Source organism: Anolis sagrei, chromosome 5, assembly GCF_037176765.1.
Source record: "Anolis sagrei isolate rAnoSag1 chromosome 5, rAnoSag1.mat, whole genome shotgun sequence".
Taxonomy (NCBI): Eukaryota; Metazoa; Chordata; class Lepidosauria; order Squamata; family Dactyloidae; genus Anolis; species Anolis sagrei.
Genome location: NC_090025.1, coordinates 193214579 through 193226749, shown reverse-complemented (window position 1 = coordinate 193226749; position 12171 = coordinate 193214579). Strand labels below are relative to the sequence as shown.

Here is a 12171-nt window from a genome sequence, read left to right as displayed (position 1 = left end):
TAAGGCTCCCTCACTCTTGGTTCCCATCTTTTGGAAGCTAGACCGAGACACCAAAAGGATGTGTCACAACCAGAAGGTGCCTAGATCCCAAAACAGATGTAGGAAAGACTAAGTTGAGGATTTCTCTAAAACAGTGTTTCTCAGCCTTCCTAGTGCCATGACCCCTTAATACAGTTCCTCATGTTATGGTGACCCCCAGCCATAAAATTATTTTTGTTGCTACTACATAACTGTCATTTTGCTACTGTTCTGAATCGTAATGTAAATCTCTGATGTGCAGGATATATTTTTATTCACTTGACCTCACCCAAATTGTGCTTCAGTAATTATATTTATATTTTTAATGTACCAAACATACCAAGTTTGTATGAAAATGTGGCTCTGTTTCCTGTGCTGGTTAATGAACGAAATAAATTATTTGATTTGATTTGACACTTGACCAGATTTGGCACAAATACCTGATATGCCCAAATTTGAATACTGGTGGGGTTGGAGGGGAGATTGATTTTGTCATTTGGTAGTTGTAGTTGCTGGGATTTATAGTCACCCTACAATCAAAGAGCATTCTGAACTCCACCAACGATGGAATTGAACCATATTTGGGATGCAGAACCCCCATTACCAACAGAAAATAATGGAAAGGTTTCCTGGGCATTCACCTTGAGTTCCCAGCATATCTTTCCATTATTTTCTGTTGGTAATGGGGGTTCTGCATCCCAAATATGGTTCAATTCCATTGTTGGTGGAGTTCAGAATGCTCTTTGATTGTGTGGGCATTCACCTTGAGTTGAGGAGCCCCCGGTGGCGCAGTGGGTTAAACCCCTGTGCCAGCAGGACTGAAGACCGACAGGTCGCAGGTTCGAATCCGGGGAGAGGTGGATGAGCTCCCTCTATCAGCTCCAGCTTCTCATGCGGGGACATAAGAGAAGCCTCCCATAGGGATGATAAAAACATCAAATCATCTAGGCGTCCCCTGGGCAACGTCCTTGCAGACGGCCAATTCTCTCACACCAGAAGCGACTTGCAGTTTCTCAAGTCGCTCATGACACGACAAAAAACCCCAAAAACCTTGAGTTTTGGAGTTCACCTTCTTCCAGACAATAGCGTATGCAAACAATCATAGGTCTGGACCAAATTTGGCACAAATACTCAATATGCCCAGATGTGAGCACTGGTAGTGTTTGGAAAAAATAGAACGTGACATTTGAGAGTTGTAGTTGCTGGGATTTATAGTTCACCTACAATCAGAGAGCACTCTGAAACCAGCCCACAATGGATTTGCACCAAACTTGGCACACTACCTACATTGCCAATGTTGAATACTGGTGGGGTTGGGGGGGGGGGTATTTTTAGATTTTGGGCATTGTGGTTCACCAACACCTGCTTATTGGCAGGGGGTTGGACTGGATGGCCCATGAGGTCTGTTACAACTCTATGATTCTATGACTGATGACAGCCTGCTCTCATAAGCCCTGTTCTGCTCAAGTCCTGTTTCATTAGCTATTAGGCTTGTGCATTTTGGCTGAACCTCAATCCGTTTCTGCTGGCCAGATTCTGGTAGACCGTGATATCCGTTTTCATGCACCTCCTGAAAACAGGTGGCTAGCCCGATAGCCGTTTTCAGGCCATAGCCGAAAAATGCGGCTAGATCCTGCCCATTGGCAGCAATGGGGAACTTACAAGGCTTTCCTTTCCATTCCTGGGATGCTCTCTTTTTTCTATTCAAGGGAGATTGGGTTTCAGCAATGAGGTTAAGGAAGCAGACACAGCTTGCGTAAGACATGTCATGGTGTTCTTCAATTCCAATTGTCCCAACGGGCAGCACTCAAAGGGAAACCCCATGAGGGCAGCACACAGAAGCCACTCCACACAACGCATAGTGCTGAATAGGGGAGGGGGAGCCATGATTGGCTGCCATATGGTCCCATTACGGATGGAAAAACGTGACGCCTGGGCCCTTACCATTATGGCCATCCGACCAAGCTGAACAAGCCACATTGGCCGAAGGGAACCAACCACTCCGAATCCATGTACAAGCCTATTAGCTACGAAATCATGGAATTTTCTTGACCAATAAAGATCAGAAACTTATCAATAGAATTTGGATAATGTCAAGGATGTATTCCCATGCTTAGCCTTTCAGTAACACGGAATTCACAACAGTTTTGATGGCAAATTCTTCTTTTAGAGATTTACTCTGTGTATATGTCATCCGTTGACTTATGGCGACTTTATGAATTTCATAGGAAGTGAGGTACTTCAATGGCATTCAGCCATATCCATGGTTTCATGTAACTGTTGTCCAGTCAGGAACATTTCCCCCATGGATACCCCACTATCCTAATTCACGAAAACTTGACGCTTCAAACAAAGAAGGGGAGGACTATACATCATTCTGCATTTATGAGACCCACTGCATACTAAATTAACGTAAGTGCAAGGCAGGAGATGGGGCCTCCAGCATCCCATAAATCAAATAAATCAAATAAATCCTGATTGTGTAAATCAGGATTACACAATGTGTTCAACCACTGCTATTTGCATTTCTCGTATTTGTATGTGTTCAATCAAAATCCATTCAAATACGAGAAATGCAAATAGCAGTGGTTACAAAATATAAATAAACTTTATTTATACCCCGCCACCATCTCCCCAAAGGGCGGCCCACAAAAGCACTCAATAGTGCAAACACACAAAATACAACAAGTGCATAAACAATGGCACAATACCAATAACAAATGGCATAACATCATAAAACCCCACTAGTTAAAAATTCAATAAAATGCAACCATAGCAGCAGATATAAAACAACTGCAATCAATATCAGTCCCATAAAGTGCAAGGTGAAATAATCACTAAGTCCTCGAGTACAATCATTAAGGATTCCTAAACAAGGTCAAAGGCCTGTTTGAAGAGCCATGTTTTCAAATTTGTTTGGAAAACTTGGAGAATAGGGGCTAATCTAATATCTTTGAGGAGGGAATTCCAAAGCCAGGGGGGCCAACTCAGAGAAGGCCCTCTTTCTCGTCCCCACTAACCACTCTTGAGACAGAGGTGGGACTGAGAGGAGGGCCTCCCTGGCAGATCTCAGAGCTCATGTCAGTAAAAAGCAGTGGGTTAGTGGGATTTATGTCGGTAAAGCAGTGAATCTGTTCTGGGCTTTAGGTCAAGCTTTAAAGGAGAACCAGAGGTGTGGATGCCTCTCTCCAGACTAGGTTTAACACCTCGCAACAGATTAAAACAGATTATTCAGATTATTCAGATTAAAACAGAGGACTTTTATGACCATTTTCAAAAGGAAAATGGAGTGCTTTGGCTGCATCTTTTATAGTTTTAGTACTCTCTCTTCCTTATGCAAAATCTATTTCAAAGGTGTATTGCACTTACTTACCTGCAAGAGAGGTCTCTGCACTCCAAGCATCTTCATGGTGTCTGCGTTGGCCAGTATCTTCAGTGGGTCAGTTATTTTGGTGACCCCTTCTATTTCCTTGTTGATTTCTCCCAAGACTTGGCTGAGAAAGATGTTCTTGATATACATGGTGAGGAATTCCCGGAGGGGACACTGCTTGGTTGGACTGAGACCCAAAGCATGCTCAATCTCTTGAATAAATCTGAAACACATTAAAAGAGCGCAGACTGACATTAGCATCTTGTCCAAGAACTAAAACGAAGTCCTCCATATGGAACCAAAACAGCTCAAAGTTTAAGAAACTCCTTCAAAAAACTCATCAATTCTCCACTGGCCATGTGAACTTGAATTGATACAATAGGGCTGAGAGGGAATTTATTTGGCACTGTAGGGGCCATTGAAGTCATCCATGGGCACTGGAATCGTATTCACTTGCAATAGCTTCCTTCATCAAATATTTATTAGTGCTCAGTAAAATGAAAAGAAGGTTAAGAGGGGACATGATATTCATGTTTAACCATTTGAAAGGACATCAAATTGAGGAGGGAACAAGTCTGTTTTTGCTTGCTCCAGAGACTAAGGCACAATGGGGCAAGTGATTCAACCCACAGGGAATTAGATTCCACCTAAACCTTCAGAAAAATATCCTGTTTTCTACATGGAACACTCTGAAAAACAAGCCCTGGAAACGGCAACAAAAAAGCCCTCAATATGGTTCAGATATGTGGATGACACCTTCACCATTTGGAGACATGGAGAAGAAGAACTCAACAAGTTCATGGACCACCTCAACATCCACCCAAACATCCATGGAAAAAGAAAATGAAGGGAAAATGCCATTTCTAGATGTCCTAGTCATCTGCAAACCAGATCAACAATTGGGCCACACACTTTACAGAAAACCGAACATACATGGATAGATACCTACATAAAAACTCCAACCATCACCCAAGTAAAAAAAAAGAAGTGGGTTGTTGTAGGTCTTTCGGGCTATATGGCATTCTCTCCTGAAGTTTCGCCTGCATCTATGGCAGGCATCCTCAGGGGTTGTGAGGTCAGGCGGGGCCATGGCCATACAGCCCGAAAAACCTACAACTCAGTGATTTCGGCCACGAAAGCCTTCAACAATACATCAAAAAGGAAGCACAATTAAACCCCTGGCAGAATCTGCGAACCCCACCTCCTCCAAGGTGAACTGAACCACCTAAACTGGGCTCTCCAGGCCAATGGAGACTCCACCTCAGACATCAGAAGAACTGCAAGACCAAGAACAAGCCACGAGAATCAAGACAAAGATCCCCCAGAGGAAAAGTGTTCTTACAATACATCAAGGGAACCACTGACTGTAGAGGGAAGCTGATGAAGGAACACAATTTACAAACTACAACAACCCATCCTGTTAATAATATTGCACTGCTTTGGATTGTGGTGGAGTCTCCTTCTCTAGAGGTTTTCAAACAGAGACTAGATGGTATTCTGTTGGGAGTGCTTCAATTGTGTGTTCATGAATGGGGTTGGCCTGGGTGGCCCTTGGGGTCCTTTCCAACCCTATGATTCTGTCCCACATTTGGTCCAAGGGGATCCAGTGCAATCCCAATATTTGCAGATAGTTTCCTTGTGCCGGCAGACTGACAAGTTGGAGGTTCGAATCTGAGGAGAGCGCGAATGAGCTCCCTCTGTCAGCTCCGGCTCCACATGTGGGGACATGAGAGAAGCTTCCCACAAGGATGGTAAAACATCAAAACATCTGGGCAACGTCTTTGAAGACAGCCAATTCTCTCACACCAGAAGCAACTTGCAGTTTCTCAAGTTGCTCCTGACATGAAAAAAAACACTATTTCATCAAGAAACAGAAACCTCCAGATGTAAATTTACAAGGGATTCAGAGTCTTGTTCCCTGCAGTTCTGACTGAACCCATATCAGACAGCAGAAGAAAATGGATGCAAAATCCCATAAAGCTAAAGGGGAAAAAGAGACTGATATGCTGTGGGGCCTATTTTTTCCATGTGAGAGAGCACGTGGCAAGTCAAGGATGGAAAATTCCCTCCAGGCATGGTAATTACACTTATTTAACATAACAACAGCAGTGCTCCTTCTTGTAAAATGCTAAGGAGATTTCTGCAAATCAAAATGCAAAGCAAGGTACATCTTGGAATTGTTGGACAGTGATCCCAAATGGGGAGAGAAGGAGGAGGCTAAAAACCCAATAAAGTGTGCATCCATCTATCCATCTATCCATCTATCCATCCATCCATCCATCCACCCACCCATCTATCTATCTATATGGGGGGGGGGGGGGATAAGGAGTCTGCTTTCTTCCTTCTGTGCTGGTATGAAATATCCGAAAACAAAAAAATTGGGTACGAGCTGCAAAGATACAGAAGGGAAAGCTAAAAATCTCCATCTCATATCCAATTCAGAAGGAAGCACTTGCCGAGTGATATACAAATTTAACTTGTTTTATCTTTCTAGGAAAGCATTCAAGGTGATTTGTGACTACAATTAAGCGGTCCCTCTAGACGGAAAAGCACTTTAGGTAAAAATCAACTCTCTTTTCTTTATTTTTGTGCAAATGACAAGTCACTGGGAATGCGGGCAAGCACACACACACACACCAAACAGACTATTATTTCCTAAAAGTTTAACTCCCAACTTTATTGCCACAGTTAGCTTGTTATAAAGATGAGACAGCTAAACATATACGGTAGAACAGATCAGGAATACAGTCTTTGGCAGAGAAGGAGTCTGGTTTTGCTTTTCCTTGTGGTACTTTTTACCCAGGAAATATGTAAAACAAAGGGCAGCTCTGTGAAAATTCAGCAAAGGAACACCTCTCCTGATAAAAAATGGGTCTGAAACAGCTCCCTGGCTGACAAGACCTTTGGGCCATGTTTTTCATTAAACGTTAAAAAAAGAGACGGGCTAGCGCAGCATGTTAAACCACCGCCTATAGAAGATCCTACCAGCCTGAAGGTTGGCAGTTCAAGCTCAGGTCGGGGTGAACTAGTCAGCCCAGCTTCTATTCACCTAGCAGTTCGAAAACAACCATGTAGGTAGATAAATAAATACCACTTTGGTGGGGAGGTAAAAGGTGCCCTGAAAAACATGCTGGCAAAAATCTGATCAGGAAAGGTGTCCATGTGGAAAATAGGGCTGGGCGGTTTCGTTCGTTAATTTCGTAATTCGTTATTAATTCTTTATTTTTTTGATAACGAAGCGATATTGAACCATTCAGGAGCAACTAAAAAACGAAACGAATTTTTCCAATTCGTTTCGTAATTGTTTCGTAATTGTTTCATAATTGTTTCGAAATTGTTTCGAAATCATTTCGTTATTATTTCCACATGTCTGGTGCAAGTTTTAGGGTTGCTGTTTGTTTTATCAGTGAAAAAAATATATAATTATCACACCAACAGTCAACAACAGAGGGAGAGTTTTTTTTAGCGTATTGCGCGATCGCGCCTGCCATTAATGAATCGATTCGTAATTGTTTCGTAATTGTTTCGTAATTTCTGAAATTTCAAACTTTTTTTAAGGAAAATTTCGGAATTCTTTTAAAAATCGAAACGCAAAACCCCCCTAAAAACGAATCGAGTTTAGAAACTAATTTTTCCATGGTTGCCCAGCCCTAGTGGAAAACAAAACAACAGGACCTCCCCATTGCTGAGTCGAGCACAGACGGATGCTGGAGATGAAAAGAGGAAAGCCTTGCCTCTGTTTATGTACTGTCTGTCTCTGTCAATTGTACAATGGCATTGAATGTTTGCATATATGTACCTGTAATCCACTCTGAGTCCCCTTGGAGAGACAGAGCAGAATATTAAAAAAGTAAATATATATAAAACGAGGGTGTTCAACCTATGTTGCAGCAAACTCCAGGCATGACTCCCTGAAAAAAAGCCAACATTCTGCTGGTTCCCAAACTCTGGACTTCTAGATGTTTTGGACCCCAACGTTCTCACTTCCAGACTGTGGGCCAAGTTGACCGGTATTGGTAGACGCTGTCCAAAACATCGAAGGACCAACGTTTGGGAGCCATTCTAGGATGGAAATGAAAATCCCTATAAGTCACATATGATGCAATTGTGTACCATACAAGGTCTTGAATCCACCTGACCTTCTCCTTCTACTGTTTGTTCGTGGCCAAATAATCCTTTCCTTTACCATTCCTGAAAGAAGAGTAGGGTACTTTGGAATATTTACTAGGAAACATGCTCAAATGTCAATGGGGTACTCCTCGGTAAGCAAAGACTTCTTGATTCCTACAAGGTTTTGAGAACTGATTGTCAAAATAGTGTACTATTGAGCAGCAATAGTAATGACTAACAAATACTACCATGAATTGGATGTTTGTTTACAGTCCACTAGAACAATCATGTTCAGAGTCATCAACTGCCAGATTTAAGATGATAGAGATCTACTTCGTTTTTACTAGAACCCCAAAACACCAAACAGAGTCAAGGACAAAAGAGCAGTGAAAGTAGCAAATACATCTTTAGAAAGAAAGGACAGGATGCTTTTGAGCATCCACTCGACCCAGGAATATGTTTTTCCTCAAGCTATTTTAGGGGAAATTCGCATCTTAATCCCCCCACCCACATAACTAGGTATTTGGCTATTTCTCTCCTTAAACAGTATAATTATGTCAAGGAATTTATTAGGTGATCCAAGATTACTTTATGGTAACTTCTGGGGGGTGGGCTTAGCACAGCAGGCTAAAATGCTGTGCTGCAGAAAAATTCTGCAGATCGAAAGGTTAGTAGTTTGAGTTCAGGTCAGGGTGAGCACCCACCATTAGCCCTAGCTCACCTGCCCACCTGGCAGGTCGAAAGCAGAAATGTGAGTAGATAAAATAGATACCGCTTTTAGCGGGGAGGTAATAAAGACACCCTTAAGGACATCAACTGGAGAAAAGCTCCTCAGCATGGAAAATGAAGCAACAGCACCTCCCTGTGGCCGGAGTTGAGCACAGCCTACAAGATGCCAGAAGTAAGATAGGAAAAAGTGCCTTTACCTCTGTTTGTGTTGTGTGCCCTTTGTGTTTGGTGTCCTTATTCATTGTAAATTGGCATTGAATGTTTGCCGTATGTTTCTCCTGTAAAGCCGCTCTGAGTCCCCTTTGGGGTGAGAAGGGTGGCATATAAATACTATAAATAAATAAATAAGTAAACAAATATACCATAGAATTGGATGGAGGACCTAGAAAACTCTTTATATTGTAACAGAGTGTATTGCTTCCATTATGGTTTCTGCGCATTGTCCTGAAAAGCTTTAAAGTGTGAAAGTGCAGCTTAGGGATGTTATAATAAATAAGGATGTGAGCGGAGCCTCTTTATTGCTGCAGGTTTCCCCACTGTCCCCCTTGCACACCTTTGTTGGATCTAAACTAATCTCACGGATGCTCTGGAAGCGTCAGAGGATGCTGACGATTAAACATATATAAGTATAATAAACATAAGACACCTACAATACTGGATGCACCAGAAATCATCTGCTACTGAAGGCACGCTTACCGAGAAGACACTAAAAGGAGAAATGCACGGCATTCGGAGAAAAACTAGACCCTGGGGATTTGAGCTACAGTATTATCACTTACTGTAGAACAGATATGGCTCTTAAGAGCAAGCTGGTGACAAATACCTTATTGCATGCAAAGATAAACCATTTTGTCTCTATTGAGAGCTCCCCAATTTCCTGGGTTTCGCTCTCCCTTTTAGCAGCGTTCATTCTAGTTTTACTGCCATAATCCATCATGTACCTATTCCCTTGAGTCCAATGCCTTGTTGATGGATAACTACCATTTTATGCCACCCATTTTGGGGTATTGTGAGGAGGAAGCATGGGACAGCAGATAAGGCATTGACAGCCCCCACCCCAAGTCTGCTGTGACTGCTAATGGAGATGGAAAAGAGTCAGGCACAGCCCTATTGTGCATTGACTCCAACACTTGATAAGAGCCTCTCCATTTATGTTGCCACAGCCATTGCCCCAATCTCTGAGTGGAGAAGAAAGTAGCCAAGACTTGCTGTACTTGATTTTTGCCCAACCATCTCCTTTTACCTTCATGTATCATGTCTTAAATTGCAAACTTGAGGGTGATGTACTGTCAAAGATTGTAAGGCTGATGGTGGGAACTGTGGCACCAATATGTGAGCTGGGAGACTTTGTGGTTGAAGAGCAGGGTATAGATAGACAATTAAAACTTGTGCGCCAGTTGCGCCTGTTCCTTGGGAAGTCAGACATGGCCATGGTGGTCCATGCTCTTGTTACATCTAGGATAGACTACTGAAACACACTCTACGTGGGGTTTCCTTTGAAGACTGCTTAGAAGCTTCAAATAGTCCCTTCCCTCCTGTCCTACAGAAGAATGGTAAAAACTTGACTGTGGGACCAAACCTTTGGGACAGTACAATAAAGCAGCGATAGGAAACCTTACCATGCCAACCGGATTCATTGCGGATGATTGAGGCGGTTTTAAACAGTGGATTTTAATGTCGAGATAAATGGTTTTAATGTTAATGTATGAGTATAGTCTCTTTATGTCCCGGCACTGAACGCCTGCTATTTATATGTTGTGCTCTGCCCTGAGTCCCCTTCAAGGTGAGAAGGGCAGAATATAAATGCTTTAAATAAATAAATAAATGGCCAAATGATGGGTTAATAATTAAATTTAGGTGTTCTAATTTTCAAAAGAAGAATATTCCTTGAGGCCATGTTGTGTCCCCTGACTGAGGATGCATTAAAAAATATGGGGGGGAGGGGGGAGTCTTATTATGTCATTTTTGTATTCAGAATTTACATTTTTGCCTAGATTTCTTGTTTTACCTGCTATTTCTTTGTTGTTTATTAAATGCACATTTCATGCTTCGTTAGCAGTGCCTTTCCAAAGTGTTCTTGAAAAGGAGAGAAGCAGGATTTGGGAGGAAATTGAGAAAGTGTGGCGACTAGGATGGTCTGAAGAGACCTTGGGGACGCTGGAAGCATTTCAAGACTTGGCCCCATGTAAGTTGCCCCGAGTCCCCATTGAGGAGATTGTGGCGGGGTATACATAAAGTTATTATTATTATTATTATTATTATTATTATTAGACGTAATATAAAAGCTACCAATTTTTGGAAGATGTAAGCAAAGGACTTGAGTGGGTATGGTTTTAAGGAGAATTCGTCTGGCAATTGTAATGCATCAAGACAGCCCTTGTAGTAGAACTCATCCATCTTTCCAAACCAATCCCTTTGACCACTACAAGGCTGAGCATCACGTTATTAACAGCAATAAACTATCATAGAACATAAAAACCAAATGGACTCTGGGGAGCAACGTGCGATTGCAATTTTAGTTAAACCGAGTGGTAACTAACCTCAACTGCTTTGGCTCATTGAGGTTTTTAAGAATACAAACTGTCATTGTGCTACTTTAAAAATGGCAAGCAAGACAAGAAAAGGCATAATCCCATGCAGAGCAAAGCAGGTTGAAATCCCATAATATATGAAGAACTCAACGTACTAAAATACGTTAGATTTGAATGGGGCTGCAATACACAGCTTAATGTTGGTTAATCTTTGACGGAAAAGAAAGACCAGCAGTTTCCAAATGGAGGATAATCCACACAGTGAAAGACGCTGTACTTTATGAACGTCAGTCTTCACTTGTTTCAGGTGAGAATGAGAAACTGTGGACAATTCTCGTCTGAGAAAAGAGTAAGCAATTTTCCACCAGTATTAAGGGAGTTTTTGCATTTGCAAAGATGGTTTTTGAGCAAATTGCCTAAATTGCACAAATTGCATAGGTAAAATACAGCAGTTGCTGCCTTGAGGCATAGTTTTCTCAAAATCAGAGGCATTGGAAGGGTGGTTTTTTATCATTTTGGTGGGGTAAGAAGCACAAGACCCCCACTAAAAGTAATAGTCATGAATAAATCAATTTCTTTCCTTTTTTTTCACCTGAAAGAAGACCTACCTAGGGATCTCTAGGTCCTCTGGCACAACTCTATGGGCAATTTTTGCCAGAGGTTTACCATACAATCAGTCTGAACGGTCTACAAATGCCAACAGATGTATCAAGAGATTCCAAGAGAGAACATATAGCTTCATCAGACTAGGGAATGAATCAACTTTAAATCTGGTTGCTGCCTCCTGCAGAACTCTGGGGTTTGTAGTTTAGGGAGGAGACTTTAACAGCCTCACTAAACTACAAACCCCAGAGTTCTGCAGGAGGCAGAAACTGTATTTAAAGTGGATTCATTCTCCAGTGTGATGAAGTAGCCAGTGATCATATCCACAAATAATAAAATTGCAAAATTGAAACCCACAAATGTGGAGGGACAACTGTACAGTGTCATCCCCATATCTGTTCCAAGACACCTGAAACCACGGATAACACCAAACCCTATGTTTTGACTATACTTGGGCCATGCAAACACCACAGAATAGCAATTGAGGGTCCAGGGGGGCCAACAAACGCTTCCAGAAAGAACTGTATTTTGGAGCGTTTGTAAATGAAACTGTGGATATCAAATTTGTGAATATGAGATCATAGTGTAATTTTCTGTAGATACATTTTTGTGCATACAGAAATAATAATCTATATAAATAAAAATATTTGTGGGATTAACAAACACAAAATTCACTGGACAAATTGACACTAAATTTGGACACAACACACCTATCAGGCCAATGAGTGACCATCACTCAAAAAAACACTGGAAAACACAGTGGAAGAGAATTAAAAAGCAAAAAAACAAAAAATACATTACAACGCATGC

At 41.7% G+C, this 12171-nt stretch overlaps 1 protein-coding gene across 1 annotated transcript in view; it reads right to left on the bottom strand.

Moving 5' to 3' along the window:
- Positions 1–12171, bottom strand: part of EXOC4 (exocyst complex component 4) — a 579446-nt gene that overhangs the window by 114358 nt on the left and 452917 nt on the right. Inside the window, exon 11 of the mRNA XM_060776413.2 lies at positions 3392–3611. Within this exon, the coding sequence (XP_060632396.2) occupies positions 3392–3611 (220 nt within the window). The remainder of the gene's footprint in view (positions 1–3391; positions 3612–12171) is intronic.